At 35.9% G+C, this 20048-nt stretch overlaps 1 protein-coding gene and 1 pseudogene across 10 annotated transcripts in view; both read left to right on the top strand.

Annotated features, from left to right (window-relative positions):
- The window catches only part of TLCD4 (TLC domain containing 4), a 111263-nt gene that overhangs the window by 61300 nt on the left and 29915 nt on the right, over positions 1–20048 (top strand). For all 10 annotated transcript variants that reach the window (XM_006165727.3, XM_006165726.3, XM_014583063.2 and 7 more), the window contains 3 exons: positions 4439–4528; positions 7336–7394; positions 9276–9370. In XM_006165727.3, the coding sequence (XP_006165789.1) occupies positions 4439–4528; positions 7336–7394; positions 9276–9370 (244 nt within the window). The remainder of the gene's footprint in view (positions 1–4438; positions 4529–7335; positions 7395–9275; positions 9371–20048) is intronic.
- The window catches only part of LOC114005568 (mRNA turnover protein 4 homolog pseudogene), a 911-nt pseudogene continuing 488 nt past the window's right edge, over positions 19626–20048 (top strand).

Raw genomic sequence — 20048 nt, 5'->3', positions numbered from 1 at the left:
GCTGAAATTCCTTCTCCATTTCTCCATCCTGTTAGGATTTGGGGCATGCTTACATACGTGCCCAGAAGGTTATCAATCCCTTAGTGGGAATTCAGACTATGGTTGGCCACATGGAATCTGGCTTCCTTAACCACTAGGCTACAGGCCAGTCCTCATACAAGAAAATTTTAAGAATTCTTACTTTGAAAGATATTAGGAAAAATTTATCTTTCTGGGAAAATGTGAAAAGATTAAGTAAACTCCAGCTGACTGTGGAAGAGTTTTGTTTTGCATTTTTCTCTCAAATATTTGTGATAATAAGCATATTCTTTGGAAATGAGAACAGAAGGACTTATTTGTTAGAATTGTGAGTAGCTTGTGATCTGCTTAGCCAGACCCAGGGCAGTTAAACTCTACATTCTAGAGAACATGGTGTACTATTGGTGCCTTTGCATCTTATAATGAACTTTTCATTATCATTTAGAGCTTTCTGTATTCTTTTCTTATGTAATTTTAAAGAAAAAGTAACTTTTTATATATTTTAACAAACAATAAATGGGACAAAATCAGACATCTAAGGACATAGAAATCTTCTGGCATTTTAATAATTGGTGCAAATTTTTTTGCATGAAACTCATTAATTTCACAAGGTTTCAAACACAGAAGGACTCTGATGATTGCTTCACTTGCTTTAGACTATTTGTGCCCAGATATTCCTGCATGATTACATGTTTACAAACTTCAGCAAATTAGAGCAGCCATGGAAATCTTTCTTCTTGTTATAAAGTTGAAATTAATGCTAGCTATAAAACATCATCAGCAGTCTCTAAAATTGCTAAAATTATTTCTCATTGAAATGTTTAAAGTTTAAGAACTGCTGCTTATGTCCAGGTATTTGAGAATAGTCATATTTGGCCCAAAATTCCCTGTCTTTCTTTGATCTAAATTGTTTTGTAGGCAACCACTTTTATCACTCAGATTGTGAATGAAACTTCAGCTGTTTTCTTTTACACTTTCCACTGCTATGTCTATAGTAATATGCTACAGTTCTTTTCACCTAAAAGGCAAATATGTTTCTCCAGATATTTTCTGAAAACTAAGAGATAGAATTCTTTCATCTTAAAACTAACACAAAAATATTGTTCAGATGTGGTGTACTACAGATATCATTTCTTTCTTACAGCCTTTTCTAATATATGAAGACAGATGGAATGGTGGAAAAGAGAATGGGGAAGATATACATTCTCTGATTGTCGAATTATCTACTGTGGTTAGGGTTGGTAAAGAAATTTGAATCTTGGGTAGCTGCAAGCCAAAGAAATAGCTAGGGTACAGAGTGATTAAAAACAAAGATAAAAATGATGAAAATTATTTTTACTTTTTATGAAAATTTGTTACAGGGCATGTATGCTTTCTGGAGAGAGAGATAACCAGAGACAGAGAGAAAGGGAAAGTGAGAAAGCACCTCTCCAGGGGATTGGCCACTCTGCAGTGCCTCCTCATCCATTCTCCTCTCAGATGGCCAATTGTTATATCACTGGACTCCCATGTAGTTGACATTGGTTCAAGTCCAGGACCCGGCGGGTTAAACCTCATGCCAGGCGCATGTGCATGCATGCCCAAAGTCCTGAGAGGAGAATGGAGGAGAAGGGATTGTGGCGTAGCTATCCCATCTGGAGGGATGATTTCTCACTTTCTATCTCTCTCTCTCTCTCTGGCAAGCACACATACCCTATAGCAAAAACCTGTCTAAAAGAGAAAAGGAAGTCTGGAGTTATCTATGTTTTATTTAGCATTTAGTGTTTTCTCTTTGTCTCCAATTTACTTCTGCTTCCCAATCCAACTTGGTTTATATGGGATGTAAGATTTTGGAGCATTTGGGTTTTGGATTTGAATTCGGAATAGTTAACCTGCACTCATTTTTAAATCTCTTTCTCCAAAATTTAACTTTTTGTCTGTTTGAGCTATTTCATGTCGATTGACAATATATTAATACTATCTGTAATTGATAAAATCAGGAACTTTAAATTGCTGTTCTAAATTGGTCATTAGTTATTTTCTGATAAAGTGCTCTTTATAAGCATACACTTTAACATTTTTGAAAAAATGGACATACTTCATCTTGGATGGTACCTTGATATTTCTTTTAGATATTAAGAAATTTACATTATATTTTGCCAGATATCTGATTTTAAAGAATAAAATAGAAATTTTTATTAACAGTGGTTTCTGAACATATAGACTTTAATACAAAATAGTATGCAACTTCAAGATGTTTTTTTTTGTTGTTGTTCTATAATTATAGTGAAACTATTTGGGTCAAGTTAACTTTTCTCTAATGAATTATATGCCATTCTCATCAATTAGAGTTTTATATATCCTTTCATATCCATGGGAGATTGATTCTAAGACCCCTGCCAGATTTCACAATCTGTGGATGCTCAAGTTCCATATATAAAATGCCAGAGTATTTTACATATAACCTACACACATCCTTCTGTATACTTTAAATTGTCACTAGATTACTTACATTACCTAAAACAATGTAAATGCTATGTAAATATAGTTGCTATTGTGTATTTTTAAATTTGTATTACATTTGTATTACTTTTTTATATTTTTAACTTACTGTTGGTTAAATCAGGATATGGAACCTACAGATATAGAAGGCCACCTATAATGCTTCCAATTTACTATGTAACATAGAAAATAGAAGGGAATTTGAGGTTTTCATAAATAAAAAGTTAGAATTTTTCCAAAAGGAAAGTTTTCGACTTATGGTTACTATCTACTGAAACAGGTTAGTAAAAGAGGTTATGCTTTTTCCTTTTATCTGTTTTTTGCATAGTGACAGAGGGCTAATTTTATGATTATTTAGATGTGGTGTTTTGTTTTATATCGAGGAATTATGTTTTTACACTGCTATGCTCAAATGGAATACAGGTGCTCTTGGCATGAAAAGTCCAGACAAGTTAGTGAGAATATTTGTGCCCTTAAAATATTTGATTTAGCATAATGGTTACGTCGTTGGACTCCCATGTAGTCAACTGTGGTTTGAGTCCCAGACCCTGCAGCTTAAAATTCACGCTGTGTGTGTGTGTGTGTGTGTGTGTGTGTGTGTGTGCGCGCGCGCGCCTGAGATCCTGAGAGGAGAATGGAGGAGAAGGGATTGCAGTGTGGGCCACCCCCCTCGGGGCTGATTTCTTGCTTTTTGTGTCTCTGTCTTTCTGGTGAGCACACACACCCTATAGCAAAAATCTCTCTCTCTCAAAAAAAAAAAAAAGGATTTAGGGATTCACACCATCTATTAGATTGTACATATTGATTTTTCAGTGAAATTTTACAATACAATTTTCTAACATCAAACTTTATATTGGTTGATATATTTCACTTATTTTAAAATTCATGGTCATAGTGTAGAGAGAATTCATTTTATACCAGTACTTTCTAGAGAGAAACTTTGTTCTTACCCTTTTCCTTTATTCTGATGAAAAGAAATGTCATTACTTATAAACTTCTCAATAAAGATGTGAGAAATATGAAATTGTTGGGTAAGAAAACTTCATTGTGTAGATAAATACACAGTACCCTGTATATAGTTCTTTAAATAGCATATTATGGAGCTTGAGTATTGGTTGAATCATGCAATTATTAGCAAGATAAGTTCATAGAAACTGTTTCATCTACACTTTATTTCTTCTGTTAAAAAATAACCAAAAATACTGACTTGGATCTTGTGACTTTTTTGCTGTCACTGGGTTATTCTTTTAAAAACAGAGTTTCTACACCATTTCATGATCCTTAATTTTTGTATTTATAAGTGCTTTCATAATAATGATAAAGAGGGAGTAATACAGCTGCCCTTGCATTCCTACAGATTTGTTACAAGAATTAAATAAAATAATGTGTACAAATATACATTTAAAACTGAAATCTCCGATAATAAATCTTCATAGCATGATCTATTTAAATAGTTTTAAGGCTATGGAATTGGTTAAGGCCAGAGGGTTTGGAACTCATTCTAGCTTATTGGAGCAGGAATCTCTTGCAGTGATGTTGGAGACAGAGGTTGGAGCAAGATACAGGACAGTGGCCTTGCCCATTGCCCTCTGTCTACACTAAACTGTTCCAACTGCATCATCATGCAGGCTTCTGCTTTAGAACTTTTAACCAAGAGGTGGGTCACCAGCTTTCTGGCAGTCAATTGTAGACCTTGGCATCCTGCTTGTTAATTCCAAAAGTTGTGGCCTTTGGATCTTTAAGTGGGATTTTGTGCTTTATTCTTAGAGTACTCCACTACCTTCATTCTGATGAAAATAAATGTCATTACTTGTAAGCTCCACTCCTTTAAGTACTCGGAAATATAGCATGTTCAGAATATTAAATATATGGCTGCAATGAGTTTTATGAGATTATTATGAAGAATCTAAATCCTTTTGTATATTTTGTTTCATTTCAGGATAGTATCTACATGCCATTCTTTGGTTGTTGGGATTTTGGGCTTGTACATTTTCTTATTTGATGAGGCCACAATAGCTGATCCACTTTGGTAAGCCATTTCTTTCCAAGATAGTCAATTTGATTTATGTGTTGACATTAATTATTAAGTAAGAATGTTGTTTTCTTTAAAATAGAAAACATACTGGTGGTTTATGCTTTATTAAAAATGCTTATGTTCAGACTTGTTTTGCGAAGTACATCAAAATGATTTATTTTAGATTTGAATCCAGATAATGAGGGCCATTTGCCTTAGTTATAGCAATTGTTATACAAAACAAGGAACATATGATGATGATATAAACATTAATATTGTGTTAGCGAGTAGAAGGAAGTCATTGTAACCACTGTTCTGAGCAAAAATGAGTCATTAGTAAAATAGGATAGTCAACTTAGATAATGTCTACTTAAGGCTTTGTCTTCCTATTTATATTTGAACCATTGTTTGATATCAAAAAGATGAAATGAGAATTATGGATGACCATGTTAGAAGAATTTAGTACCACACGAGAATATTTGAAGTATTAATAACTATGTTGGGTAATAATGGGATAATTTGTAAGATGGTTCCTTTTGAAAAATTTAAATATTATCTCAATGGCAGAAAATACACAGTATGTGTTTCCTATAAGAGAAGGCTTAGTTATCCTTAGTTTGAGAGAGAAAGTATGTTTTGAAAAAACTTTATTGGGACATAGTAGTTGTAAGCTCTGGGGGGATATAGGACAATTTAATCAAACCTTTTTTTTTTTTTTTTTTGGAGAGGTTTTTGCTATAGGGCGCCTGCGCTAGCCAGACAGAGACAGAGACAGAAAGTGAGAAATCACCCCCCCCGGGGGGGATGGCCATGCCGCAGTCCCTTCTCCTCCGTTCTTCTCTCCGGATCTTGGGTGAGCATGCACGCACATGCACCCGGCATGAGTTTTAAGCCACCAGGTCCAGGACGTGAACCGCGGTCGACTACATGGGAGTCCAATGACATAGCCATTATGCTAACTGCTGGTCCCTAACCAAATCTTTTTACCAGCATAGTTTGACTATAAGGATGTTTTTTATTAATAAATATGAAATAATTCCCATCTGAACTGAAACAATATTGATGAATTTTTATTTGGAAGATATTTTTCAAAGTAAATCAATTTTGTAATTGATCAGAATCTTTGACCAGATTTTTATATAGTTTGTGTAATTTTTACCTTTAAAAAAAGTTTTCATTTTTATTTCACTAACATTATAGTCAGAAGAACCAGTTGTGGTTTTTTTTTAAATATTTAATTTTTATTTATTTATTTTTTTGCTGTAGGGCATATGTGCTTACCAGAGAGAGAGAAAGAGAGAGAGAGAGAGAGAGAATGAACGTGAGAAATCATTCCCTGACATCACAATCCCTTCTCCTCCAGTCTCCTCTTAGGATTTGGGGGCACATATGCCTGCCATGATTTTCAAACCACCAGGTCCAAGGACTGGAACCACACAGCTGGCCATGTAGAATCTAGTGCCTTAACCTCCAAACCCCCTGCTGACCCAGAACCAGTTCTTTTTGGTAGTAAATGTTATAACAAAGATTTAAATCATTGGTTTATTTTTCCCATATCACTTCAACATAATGTAATTTAAAAAAATTTTTTATGCCATGATTTATTTGATGTCCAATTTTCTGGGTCATTTTCTCAGATAAAAATTTGTAAATATATGACTTCTAATAAATTTTTCTATTTGTAGTTTAGCTGTTCTCCGTTTTATCTTGTGTTAATTTCATGAGTCGTTTGCATTATAAATCTGAGAAACAATTAATAATTTGTATTTGTTTCTTGCAGCAAAGAGCCTTAGTTGGGCTTAAGTGTGGGATCTTGGTATGTTTAGGAGTTGAAACAGCAAGGTCAAAGTGCTCTGGTTATTTCCTAGCTGGTGGTTAATAAGCAAATGCCTGTAGTTGGGGATAGATGATGGTAGTACCATTTTGCTCTAAAATAAGAAATGGGAAGGCTATTTCTTAAGGTATTTGAGTCTGTGATATTTTACTCTGAATAAGGAATAAAAAACATTAGATTCTGGGATTGCATTTGAATCCTTTTGTAAGTAAATTATATGAGAACACATTTATAAATCGAATTATCTCTGTGAAGTTATTTAAATAAAGCTTTTTAGCTAACGTTTAAGAAATTATGCTTATTTGTGCAGTTAGAAGTGCGATAGCTAACACAATACTTTATGCATTGGTAGGTTTAGAACAGGACCCAGAATTGGTAGTGTGGTGACATTCCTTAGGTGACTCAATATATTGGGGTGTCCACTTTAGTGGGCCTTAGATATCTTCTACATCTCTTTTAAGTGCTCCTGTGGTGAGAATGATACCTTCTTAACCTGAACCCTGCGCTTTACCTCTGGGTTTGAAGATTCTGGGAGTAGTTCTAAAAATGTAGGTTCAGAAAATTTATTGGATACTCTTAGTCACTCTCTGGATGTCTGCTCCTAATATTGAGTATTTCAATATGGATCAGCCTAGATGCTTAAAGGATTTCACACCGATTTGCATCCCAAGAGCTGATGAGAGATAACTTGGACCTAGAGTAAACTTCATGGGAGGCAGGGTTGCAGAGCTCTTGATTAAAACAATTCATCTTGGACTGGAAGGCCACTAGATTTCCTCAGGGAGTGGGGACTCAGGTTATCCTGGGGACAGTATATTCTGCTAGTACCAGTACTAGAGGAAATGTAAAACTGTTGCTGTATTTGAAAATGACAACTTATCGTTTGAGAAACTGTAGAAAGCATTTTCATTACAAAAAAAGTATCATCTAAAAAAACTGTCATCTGTAACCCATGTGCTTAAAACCCTTTCTTTAAAAATATTTGTAGGGGCTATTCAGCCATTGGGATCATGAATATTGGTATTGCTTCAGGCTACCTCATTTCTGGTATGTGATATGTTTTTCATTATATGTCTCTTTTTAAACTAGTTATTATGCAAAGAATACATAAATAGCAGGTTGTGTTTATTTATTTGAAAAGTGACTTTTAGTACCTGTACAGAGGAAAAAATACCAGGGATGATGGTAGAACAAGACATATTTTTTTTCTGTTGGCTTTCTGGCCTCAATGATGATCAATAGAGCCTTAATAACTGAGGCTGCACATTATTTTTTACTTTTTAATTTACTTTTTACTAGCAATAGTCTCTATTTTCAGGTAAATTGATGACCAAAGGGTATACAGCCAAAATATGTAGGAAAAATAAACATATTTAGAGAGGACGTTAATTACTAATACCATTATATTACTTCTTTGGATTTTCACATTTGTGATATTTGTTTTCTCTTTAACATTTATAATTTGATGATATCTTTTTCTAAATATTTATATCTAGTTTTGGATTAGTGACTATTATTTGTATAAAAGAAGAGTCCCTACATTATATAAACCCTAACCCCACAAGATCTGAATCCTCCCGGGTCTCCGTTCACTGTCCCCGTTTGTGTCCATGTTTGCAGTTCATGTTTGACTATTTGATAAAAAGGAAATAGTCAATGCTAACATTTCAAGCAATTTCTGTGCTGTTCTAGTAAACAAACTATTTTCTGAATCATGATATTTAGATTCAGAACCTTTTAAAGACCAATCGATATTGACTTCTTTGTATGTCTTTTTGATAATCATAGTTCTTGGTGGTTTGACTATTTTGAATTAATATTTAATTGCATGCTTTGTTAATTTTTAAAAAATACTTTTTGTTGGGATCCAGCAGTTAGCGTAATGGCTATGTCGCTGGACTCCCACGTAGTCGACCGCGGTTCGCGTCTCGGACCCGGTGGCTTAAAACTCACGCCGGGCGCGTGTGCGTGCGTGCCCAAGATCCCGAGAGGAGAATGGAGGAGAAGGGATTGCGGTGTGACCATCCCCCCTGGGGGGTGATTTCTAGCCAAGATCTGAATCCTCCCGGGTCTCCGTTCACTGTCCCCGTTTGTGTCCATGTTTGCAGTTCATGTTTGACTATTTGATAAAAAGGAAATAGTCAATGCTAACATTTCAAGCAATTTCTGTGCTGTTCTAGTAAACAAACTATTTTCTGAATCATGATATTTAGATTCAGAACCTTTTAAAGACCAATCGATATTGACTTCTTTGTATGTCTTTTTGATAATCATAGTTCTTGGTGGTTTGACTATTTTGAATTAATATTTAATTGCATGCTTTGTTAATTTTTAAAAAATACTTTTTGTTGGGATCCAGCAGTTAGCGTAATGGCTATGTCGCTGGACTCCCACGTAGTCGACCGCGGTTCGCGTCTCGGACCCGGTGGCTTAAAACTCACGCCGGGCGCGTGTGCGTGCGTGCCCAAGATCCCGAGAGGAGAATGGAGGAGAAGGGATTGCGGTGTGACCATCCCCCCTGGGGGGTGATTTCTAGCTTTCTGTCTCTATGTCTCTCTCTGTCTGTCTGGCGAGCGCACGCGCCCTATAGCGAAAACCTCTCCAAAAAAAAAAGAAAAAAAAAATACTTTTTGTTGAATTTGTGTTCTAAACAAGTCATAAGATACGCCAGGCTTTGTGTTAGATTCTGAGGGTTAATGCCCACAAGGTGGCCCGTGTCCTAGAAGAGCCACAATGGAGGGGGTGAACCAGGTACATAGGAACAGATCCTCCAGGGTACCGTGGGCACTGGAACTAGCTGAGGCACGAACAGTACTGTGGGCTCTGAGTGCTGTTGGCATGACCTGTCAGGAGAAAGAGTTCGATACACTTGAAAAACAATGTTGCTTTATTCCTGTGTAATATCTTCCTTATTTTTCCCTCTTACAGATTTGTTGATTATCATTTTGTATTGGAAAGTGATTGGTGACAAATCTTTTATAATTCACCATTGTGCAGCGATATACGCATACTTCTTTGTACTGGTGAGTGCCAGGATTTACCGTAGCCCAACAAGCAGATGAGACTGGGAAGGAGTGATTTCAGGGTGAACAGAAATCTAAACATCTCCAATTTAGAGAAACCATCTCCGGATGCATTCGGGGATCGCTTTTGTGATATGTTTTCTGATTTATTTACTAAAATAATAGCTTTACTTGTGTGCCTGTATTTGTGTGTCTATTTGTAGTCATAACTTTGAGGTAGGCAGATGATCCTAATTCCTTGATTTCCTGCTTAAAGCCTTTAGGATTATATAGCTATAGATATTTGTCTGTCATCCTACACGCATGCATGATTTAACAGCCAGGAGTGTGTATAGATGATTGTATTCAGCTAAAATATTTCTTCTCTGCTTAATTCCACCTAGAATTCCATGTGCACATGTAATTTACATTTAAGTAGGTTAGAGTGGAGGGAAGATCTTGCTTAGAGACTTCATCAGAATTCCAAGACTGAGGTTAATAGAGGATTCCTGCACAAATCTTTGGCAGTAAAGCATATTAAGTTCTGTATCTAAAATTATTTTTCTACACATACATTTGTAAACTAGCTTCTTTATATTCCGTGTATGTTCATAAGATTTGTACACAATCATTATTTTCTACCTAGATATGCCAATATACTTGAGGTAGATATGAGTATTTGTAAATAATAGATGTAAGTAAACTAGAATTTTATGAATTTCACGTAATATATATGGCATACTGTTCCATGTTGTCTCTGTTTAAAAATTTAAATGTAACTTTTTTTTTTTTCCTATTTGGTATTACTAAAATCTTTGTATTACTGGATATCTGTAACTGTTTAGAGGATTAAAACAACATACAAATGTGCATTAATAATACCATTCTACTGTTCTTTTTATTGATCTACACAAAGATAATTTGCGAATAGAAAGTTGACTTGGTATCATTTCTGCAAGAATAGGAAATTTTAAAATCCTCTCTTCATATTACCTATTCGAAGTCACAAATTTAAATAATTAATATGCAAGTCTTAAAAAGTATGCTGCTTTTAAAATTTTTAAACTTTTGAAGACAGGGTCTTGTCATGTTGTGATTTTTCCTGCCTCAGCTTTCTGGATAGCTGTGACCTCAGGCTTACACTACCACACCTAGCTTTTAGGGTGGGAGGGCCAGGAGTTGAGCCTGGGCTCCCAAGTGGCCTGAGCCTGCAGCGTAGCAGTGCTCTACTAGCATGTCACACTGTGGCTGGGCCCAACACTGTGCTGCCTTTAATGTCTAAGTAATTGCTTATGTATCCCAAAAGGTATGCATAATCACCTAATTTTTCTGAAGCAATAGATTATTATTACTCACATTTGCTATTGTTTATTCCTTTGTCTTTTAAAACAATTTTAATAGATTTTTTACTTAGTTATAAAATATAGAAGTCTACATTTTGTAGGTCTTAGATATTTGGTATATAGGCATTTCATTTTCTAAGCATTTTTGCTAAAAAGACATGCAAGCTGATTAACAAAATACCAGTTCACTCTAGGAAAGCTTTATGTGGGTACACATGTGAGTTTAATGTACTATAATGATCTCTAAACATGAGTGACAAACAATGTGTGTTATGAAGACATATTGCAACATATGTTAGTGAAAGATAATAGGTCACTTGTGTGCATTTTTACATATGAATATTATGAACTGCTCTCTCTTGGCCATTGAACTCACAGGCTTGACAAATGATGGCTGTGCATGGATTGGCAAATTGAATGTTTAATTATATGGAATAAATACTGTTTTCTCTCTGGACTCTTATGCCTTTAAAAAGTCAATGAAGTGCATACTAGATTTTTAAAAAAGAAAATAACGGTTATCTTATTAGTAAGTTGACAAGTAAAGGAAATCAGCTGTGATTTGTTTTCTAAAGATGGTTGCTTTGGGGATGTCTTCCTGAATTCTGTTGTTTCAGTATGAAATACATTTATCTAATTGAAGTGACTCTATTCCTAAAGAAAGAAAACAGGAAAAGAAAAAGATAAAATGATGAGTGTTCATAAATATAGAGATCTTTTGATTAGAATGTGTATAGCTCTTACATTTGGACATGAAGTTTTTTTCTATGTGGGGAATTCCCAGGTCACTCTGTGCATTTTGTTATTTCAAGTAAGACAAAGAACATAATAATTTATATTTTGCCATATATGGTTATGAAGTTCTTATTACTTATGTAATGATAACTGAAAAGTGCTTTGATTTGATATTTATTCAGCTATTTAAGCTATTTGTAATAAACATTTATTTTAAATGATTTTGTTGTTGAAACTAAATTAAAAAGTGATGACTAGAAGCAGATTCCCTATAGGTTTTGATTGTATACCCTCCTGGAGAAATAAGTTGTAAAGTACGATTCTTTTGAATTTAGAGCACTATAGGCTATATAATGTTTTGGTCACTATTTTTGTACCCCTCTTTACTATATTTACTGCAGTTTTAAAGTTTTCCAACAGAGTAATTTAGAATTTAAGGCTTGAAAGCTTTTTCTCTCTAGAGAGGTTAAAAATTCTACAGCTTGGGGCCAGCAGGTGGTATGGTAGTTAAGGTGCTGCCCTCACACATGGCTGACTGCAGTTCGAGTCTCACTTGAGTGAAAAGTGGCTTGCTTTCCCACTTTTCCTTGCTTGCTCTTTGTCTCTCTCTGGTCAATTTTTTTTTAAAGATAATAACTAAATTAAATGAATAAAAATAAGTCTTAAAAAATAATTCTGTAGCTTTTTTTCCCTATTATTCATCTTTTACCCTTGGGACAGGATACTAATTATCAAAGAACACATGACCGACTGATCTTTTATTATAGGGGAAACAAGCACATTTGTGCTTTAATGTCTTGTTTTTAAGAATAAATGATCATATTGGGACCAGCAGGTGGCGTGGTGGTTAAGGCGCTGGACACTCCCACATGGCCGACCACGGTTCAAGTCCTGGACCTGGTGGCTTGCTTTCTCACTTTCCTCTCTCTCCCTGGTCAAATTTAAAAAAAAAAATAAAAATGAATGAATGAATGAATAAATAAATAAATCCAAAATAAAAAAGATTAATGGACATTAAAGAAAAAAAAAGAATAAATGACCATATCCTGTACACCTTCCTGACTTCTTTGGTAACATTACTTTTCTTTCTTTTTTCTTTTTTTATGTGTTCCTTGTGAATCACCTCCTCTCCCCACTTTAGATAATGAATTACATTTGGAAAACATTTAAACTTGAAAAAAAAAAATCACTGAGTTTCCATCCCTTCCCATTTTTTCTGCATTATTATACCACCCTGAAATCTAATCATTAAGTCATTCTACAATTTAGTAAGAAAATTCGGTTTCAAATAGAATGTGATATATTTATTTAAGGATATTTTGTACACTGTGATGTTTAAGGGTGAGAATTTCTATTACTTGTTTAACGATTTACCCCAATATCTATATTTAAAAAAACATTTGCAAGCAAATATATATGAAGTGGTATTGAAAATAAAGGCTTTATTATGTTGGTTGATAAGTACAAAAAAATCAACTGCAATTTTTTCTAAGAATAGTCACTTTTTACATGTGTCTTTCTATTTTCTGCTGTTTTAGTATGAAATAAATTTAATTAATATGAATCTATTCTGAAAGAAGTTAAATATTAATAGAGGAAATGATGAATGCTTATAAATATAGAGACCCTATGCTATTTACAGATTTTACATTTATTCATGGGATACAAGGTTTTTTAAAATCCATGCAGGGAATTTCCAGTTCACTCTGCATTTTGTTATTCTAAGTAAGGCTAACAAAATATTGGTTATTTTTTGCTGTAAATGATTATGAGATTCTTATCAAGAACTTGAAAGTACTTTGACTTGAAATGTAGAGACAAGTTGTAATTTTTATTTAAATTGTAAATTTGTAGTTTATAGGAGATAAGAATTAGAAAACATAGTCTTATTTAGTCTAAAGAAAAATTTCCACAGCAATGCTCTGAAACAAATGGCATGACTCATTCACATTTTATCATTAGCAGTGTTAAAAAGAAAACCTTGGGCTAACCTGTGGTATGGTGGCTAAGGCGGCTGGTTCCCACATGGCTGACCCTGCCTGTGTGTGCGTGCCCAAAATCCCAAGAGGAGGGAGAAACAAAGAGAAGGGATTGCAGCATGATCATCCCATCGGGAGGAGCTTTCTTTCCCTTTCTCTTTCCAGGAAGCACACGTTCCCTCTGGCAAATTACACCAAAAACAAAATAAAACCCTCCCCTAAAATCTCTTGTTTAAACAAGATTTTAATGATATTATCCATTCTTAATTATATATAACTACTGTATTTCTTCCTTTTCTTCAATTAGGAGAGCCTTAACTTATTTTTTTTCCGAGGTAATTATACCAACTGTGATAGCAACATTTCAAAAGTTAGTAAGATTTCAAAAATGAACAAGTTGGATATTAAAAATGACCACCTAACAATTCTTAATGAAGCAAGAGTCACTATTAAGGTCTGTGTGATTTCTATTTCCCACTAAATTTGTTTTCAGTAAGACATGTTAACTGTTTAATCAGTATAAAGTACTTTAAAAACTTGACTAATGTGTTAAATATTTTTTTCCTACAATATAAAAGATTTTCAGTTTTCTTATATGTAATGAATGGTAGACTGGCAAAAGAAAGTCTTGGAAGTTAATTTTTAGTATTTCTGTAGCTCACTTATAGAAATCTATGTAAAAGCACAAATTGTTTATAACTATTAATACTAATTGAAGTATTAGCCATGGCAACAATGTCATATGGCCAATTAAAAAATTAGATATTTACATATAAAAGATATATGTTATAGGGCCAGCAGGTGGTGTAGCAGTAAAGGCATTGGACTCCCACATGGCCGATGGCAGTTCAAGCCCCCAGACCTATTGGCTTAAAAATCATGCCAGGCATGTGTTGGCATGCCCAAAATCCTAAGAGGAGAATGGAGGAGAAAGAATTGTAGTGTGGCCAACTCTCCTGGAGGCTGATTTCTTACTTCCCCTTTCTTTGTCTCTTTTAGGCGAACACAAGCACCCTATGGCAAAAACCGAAAAAAAAGTGTGTGTGTGTACATGTAAACCATGCATTTGCTGGTAGATGGGATATCAGCCTACGAAGGGGGACATGTTGCAATTTTCTTTCCTTCATTTCTCTATCCCATCAGGTTTGGGGGCACACACACACACGTGCCTGGCATGTTTATAAAGACTCTGGGACTGGGATTAGAACTATGGTTAGCCATGTGGGATCTGGCTCCCCACAGACAGCGCTATGAGGCCAGTCCTAACGTTTACTTTTTAAGATAGAATATCTTATGTGACCATTCCTGTAATTTCCAAACTGAAAGAGCTCTTATATAAGCCTCCTTCAATTTTGGATTAGGAGGTGTCCAAGTCTAGCTCTCCCTACCCTTCCCTACGATTACTGTTTCATGTTCTTCAGTGATACAGAGTGTCCTCTCAGATTTGTGTAGTGGAATTATCTTAGTAGAGTTATCTCCCTTCCTTTCTCTAAGCTTGAATGTTTTTTAAATTCTATTTTCTTTCTATACCAGGAAAGAAAATGGTTGATGGATTGGCTTCAGTATGTGATAATGAAGTCAATGTCAGGACTGGCTCCATGGTTTAATGGTTAAGGAAGCCAGATTCCACATGGCTGCCCACACTTTGAATCCAGGCTCTCGTGGCTCAAAAAAACATTTTGAGTGCATGTGTGTGCATGCCCTAAATCCCAACAGGACGGAGAAAGGGAGGAGAAGGATTGCTGCATAACCATGCCCTATTAGGGAATGCTTCTCCCTCTTTCTCCATGGTTAGGGCATGCACCTTCTGGCAAAACAAATCAAAAAGTCAATCAAGCTGATGGGCACATCCACCCTAGACAATACTTTGTTCTGAATTAGACTGATAAAAACACCCTGGTCATATGATTCTCCTTATAGAACACTTAAAATAATCAAATCCATAGAGACAGAAATAGGATTGGGGCTGGGTAGAGGTATTAATGGGAAGTTATTGTTTAATAGGTTACAGAGATTCAGTTCAGGAATTTGCAAAAATTCTGGAGATTGGTAGTGTTGATGGTTTTACAACAGCATGAATGTACTTAATGCTACTAAATTATATAAAACTTGTCAAAAGAGTAAATGTTTTGTATATTTGACTACAAAAATTTGCAAGCTTATCAAATGACTGAAAGAAAAGAAAGAATGCTAGTAATGTTTGGCTAATGTACAATGTCATATTTTAAAACTTCATAGTGGAACAATAGGCTGAAACAAATGATGGAACATATAGTGATAGATGTTAGATTTTGCACTTATGGTTAATCCTGTGTGAGAAAGAGGAATGACCTGCAGGTAGTAGATGACCACACTTCATTTGCACTAATAGTACACCACAACTAAAAAAAGCTGTTTTTAAATTTAGACTCAATTAGGGGAGGTGCAGTGTCCAATTCAAAATCATAGTTTTCCTAATCAGTCCATATCTAAGATCAGTATAATCTAGAGTCCCTAAACTTGAGTCCCTAAACTGGAGTCCATAGGAAAGTCTCCAGTTAACTGTAGAGGGGACATTCGATTCGTTAGCTGTTATTTTATGACAAAGAGTTAAAGACCCTGAGATGTCAGCCTAGTAAAGACAAGAAATTAGAGGACCCAATGGTTTTGAAATATCCCTGGAAATGTGAAAAGGCTATTAAGTGGAAGGGGTGGGGCAGACTCATTCTGGGTTAATTCAGATCACTGGAATATTGATAGAACCAATGGAGATGGTGAAGAGAAGCAGGATAAATGTCTGCTTTTTGAAACAGAGACTTTCCCAATGATTGGAGGGTTATAACTATGGAGCAAGCTTTTAAAATGGCTGTTCTGGGACCAGCAGTTGGCATACTGGCTGTGTCACTGGACTCCCACGTAGTCAACCGTGGATTGAATCCTGGACCCGGTGGCTTCAACTCATGCTTTGTGTGTGTGCATGTGTGCCCAAGATCCCGAAACGTGAATGGAGGAGAAGGGATTGCGGTGTGGCCCTCCCCCCTGGGAGATAATTTCTCGCTTTCTGTTTGTCTGTCTTTCTGGTGAGTGCACGTGCCCTATAGCAAAACCTCTCCACCCCCCAAAAAAGGCTGTTCTACAATACCATATCTTCAGTCAGGTAAATTCAAAAATAGACATAATAGGTAGAATCTTTGAGTAGGCGCTTCCACTAAATAATCCTTGAAGTCCCATTCTAATTCTGAGATTCTGTGATGCAGCTCTTTTGTTCAAATGATTTTATTTAGTTCTTCTATTTTAGAACTAGACAATGAAAAATTAATAATAAAGTCATGTCACCAAGACTTAAATAACTCTGGGGAAAAGGGGGAAAGCCGTTGGCTTGCTAATCCATTAAGTTCCTTGGGGAAAAGTATGAAAGGAGGGGAAGAAAAATAAGGCAAGTGACCCAGTCTAAACTCCTTGTCAAGAGGACCTTGGGTAAGTGCAGTGTTGATATTTCCGAGGAGGAAGACACCTTACCATCTAAGCGCACTTAGCAGGATGTCCTTGGGTGAGGATTTTCTATAAAAAGAACTTGGGACCTGTGAGGCACAGCTTCTTGGAGAATGTTACGGAGGCTACACAACTTCTGGGAGTATGAGATGGAGATGTTTTGTAAGTTAAGGAGCTCCGTGAAGCTCACTTAGAGTCCTCATCTCTTCTGGGCCAGGCCCATAGGTTAAACATGTCGGGGAAGGACATCATGTGCCAGCCATCCTTGATGTCCCAGACCCCTCTCTGCTTCATTGGAATTATCTGATGGCCTCTATCCTCCTACATTTAGTAAAGCTCAATACTGGGGCAGAATACTGTTTTCCATGGGTCTGATTTGGCAATCCCTGGCTTGCGTGTGAGCTCTGACTTTCGACTTGTGATTAAATACTCAAACCTACTGAATGATTAAAGTTAAGCAAATAGTTATTAAATTTAGGCGTGGAGTTTGTTCCCAAATGTCAAATTCAAGTTGATGGTATTCTGAAAGGGTTTCCCGTGGAATGTGCTAAAGCTTCGAGTCAGTCTGAACCTCATTAAAAAGTGGCCCATATTGCTACCGTGGAACATGGTCATATTTGTACACAGGCTCCCAGTTTGGGATGCCTAGGACTTATTTCCTGGCAGCGTATAATCCCAGAGTACCATAACCTAGTGTGGGGAGAACGGATGCCCATCCTTGTCCAAACCGCAGTGTTCAGCTCCGCACTAGGAATAGCCAGGCCAGGGTAATTTCAGTTATCTTTCTCCTCTGCTTTCCGAACGTCTGGTCCTAGTCACTCTTTGCTGGTAGAAAATTAAATTTCCCACAATAAGAAAATCCAGATTTTCATAATCATTTGCTAGAAGGAGAATTTCCTTTTAAGCTGTGGAGGCATCAGACAAACCCTGTTTTGTTTCTCCTCACAGTTATGCACAGGCCAGGGCAAATGTGGGTTCTACTGTATCCAGAGCTCTTTAAAGGTAGATGACAGAACTAGGAACACCAGATCGACCAGAAATCACTTGCAGATTTTGCCCTAATTTACTAACAGTAAAGTGTCAACATTTATCATTTACTTATTTTAAAATATTAGAGCAGATTTAAACTTATTCCTTTAATAGCGTCTGTCTCACTTGTATTTTAGTTGGTTTTGTTGAATACAAGAGGTGATAAAGCAACATGGAATTTATACATGACACGAAACGTATCTAATGGAAAGCCCGTGAAGTGTGAGCCACATACGATACTGTCGTGGTGTACTAGGCTATATGGGTCGAGAGTCACTAGTGTATTAGGATCAGAAAATACAGAAGCAAGGCTACCTAGTTCTATACCCCGGTGTAGCTCACAGAGGTTTTAAATTAAGGAGGTGGTGCATGGAGGGTAACGATATGATATAACCTGTAGTAGTTTCGATTAGGGAAGCAAGATTTAAGAATGAGAAACTCAAAACAAAAAACGTGAAAACCTCACCCAGTGATAATCAGTAATACTTTAGTAATTAAGGGAATGGAAATATCATTGTGTTCATTTATATTAATTTTCTTTCTGAATATAGATGTTTGTAAAATACATTCTGAACTTGTGGAAATATACAGACTTATTTAGCAAGTATAATGTTTTCTAGGTCTGCAGCTTTAGAGGTAACTGACAGTACTTTCTTATGTCCTTGAATTCAGGAGTATATCTATTCTGGCAGTTTATATAAATTGTGCATAAATTTTCCTATGTTTATTTATGCCTTTTTGAATTTTCTAAGAGAGCTTTTGAGATAGATATGTAGATTGGCAGGATAATGTAGGGAAGGCTTCCTGGGTCAGAAAATATTAATGGTATGAAAAGAGCCACTGAGGAGATGTTAACTCTTCCGGGGTGATATTAAGGCTCTGGGTCGTTGGGTTTGGCACTCGTGTGGGCATGGTGGCGGTCATTCATTTGGACGAGTAAGGTAGGGCCACCTGATGAGTAGAGTCAAAATTCAAACTCACCAGCCTTGTATTTTTACTTTGTCAGAATAGTCGTAAGGTCTTTTGCTAGAAAATTATTTGAGTCAATTGGCATATTAGATCAAGTAGGTGATATGCAGAAAAAAATTCTGGGTAGGGGAGAATATTTAGGAGGCTATTGAAGTGACGTGGATGACATATTAGGAAGAATTGAATTTTGGTGGGTTTTCTTAGGAAGAAATAACTCAAATCCATCTGCGTTAGGTAGAGCACAGGAACTATTAATAATCTGGATTTCAGAGAATGAAGGCAAAGGTGAGGCCAAAACACACACAGCACTAGAAAAATGTCATACAGTGGAAGGAAATGGGAGGACCAGTTTCGGGAGGAAAGAGCTTATCCATGTTACGAGGCTCTCAGGGGAAAGTGATCCATATGCTACTAGAAATAAGGGTCTGCTGGGCAAAGAAACAGTGCAGTCAGGGTCAGAGACTAGAGGAAGGATGATCAGGCAAAGAACTTCAGAAGGGTAGAAAGAGAACCACAGAAATATACATTTGGAAAACAATAGTTAAGGCCCCTTACAGCACCGCTATAAATTAAGTCATGATAATTATTATAAAAGCAGAGGCCATTTATAAAAATTAGGTCATTTAGTTTCATTTGAAGATTAGAAAATACTAAGAAGTGCAAAAAAAAAAAAAGACACAACCCAGAGATAACTATTTACTTAATTACCATTTACCATTTACATTTAGGAATGAATTCTATTTACTTTTTCTTTTATGTGTATATATTTATGCAAAGTCCAAAATAATAGTCTGTATGTTATATCTATTAAAAAATGGGATCAAATGAAAAATTTAATCTGCATTTTATGTATTGAAGTGTTGTATTTAACAAAGTGATCCTGGTAATCTGTCAGAAAGCAAGGAAATGACGAGCCTTCGGAGTGAGGCCCAAATCCAAGTGTGGCAAAGTTTCCTTAACCAGAACTGCCAAGAAAGGCTGGAACCTAAACAGAACCTGATACAAAAGCTTCAGAAACGTGTGCACATGTACAAGTACCTCTTCATCTTCTCCATGGCCAGCATGAAGGACACCCGTAACACCTGGAAGCACAACTGGATGTTCTTTGGCAAAAACAAGGTGATGATGGTGGCCTTTGGTCGAAGCCCATCTGATGAATGCAGTTTGCAACCA

This window comes from Tupaia chinensis, unplaced genomic scaffold (assembly GCF_000334495.1).
Source record: "Tupaia chinensis unplaced genomic scaffold, TupChi_1.0 Scaffold144016_1, whole genome shotgun sequence".
Lineage (NCBI taxonomy): Eukaryota > Metazoa > Chordata > Mammalia > Scandentia > Tupaiidae > Tupaia > Tupaia belangeri.
This window is presented reverse-complemented; position numbering and strand designations above follow the sequence as displayed.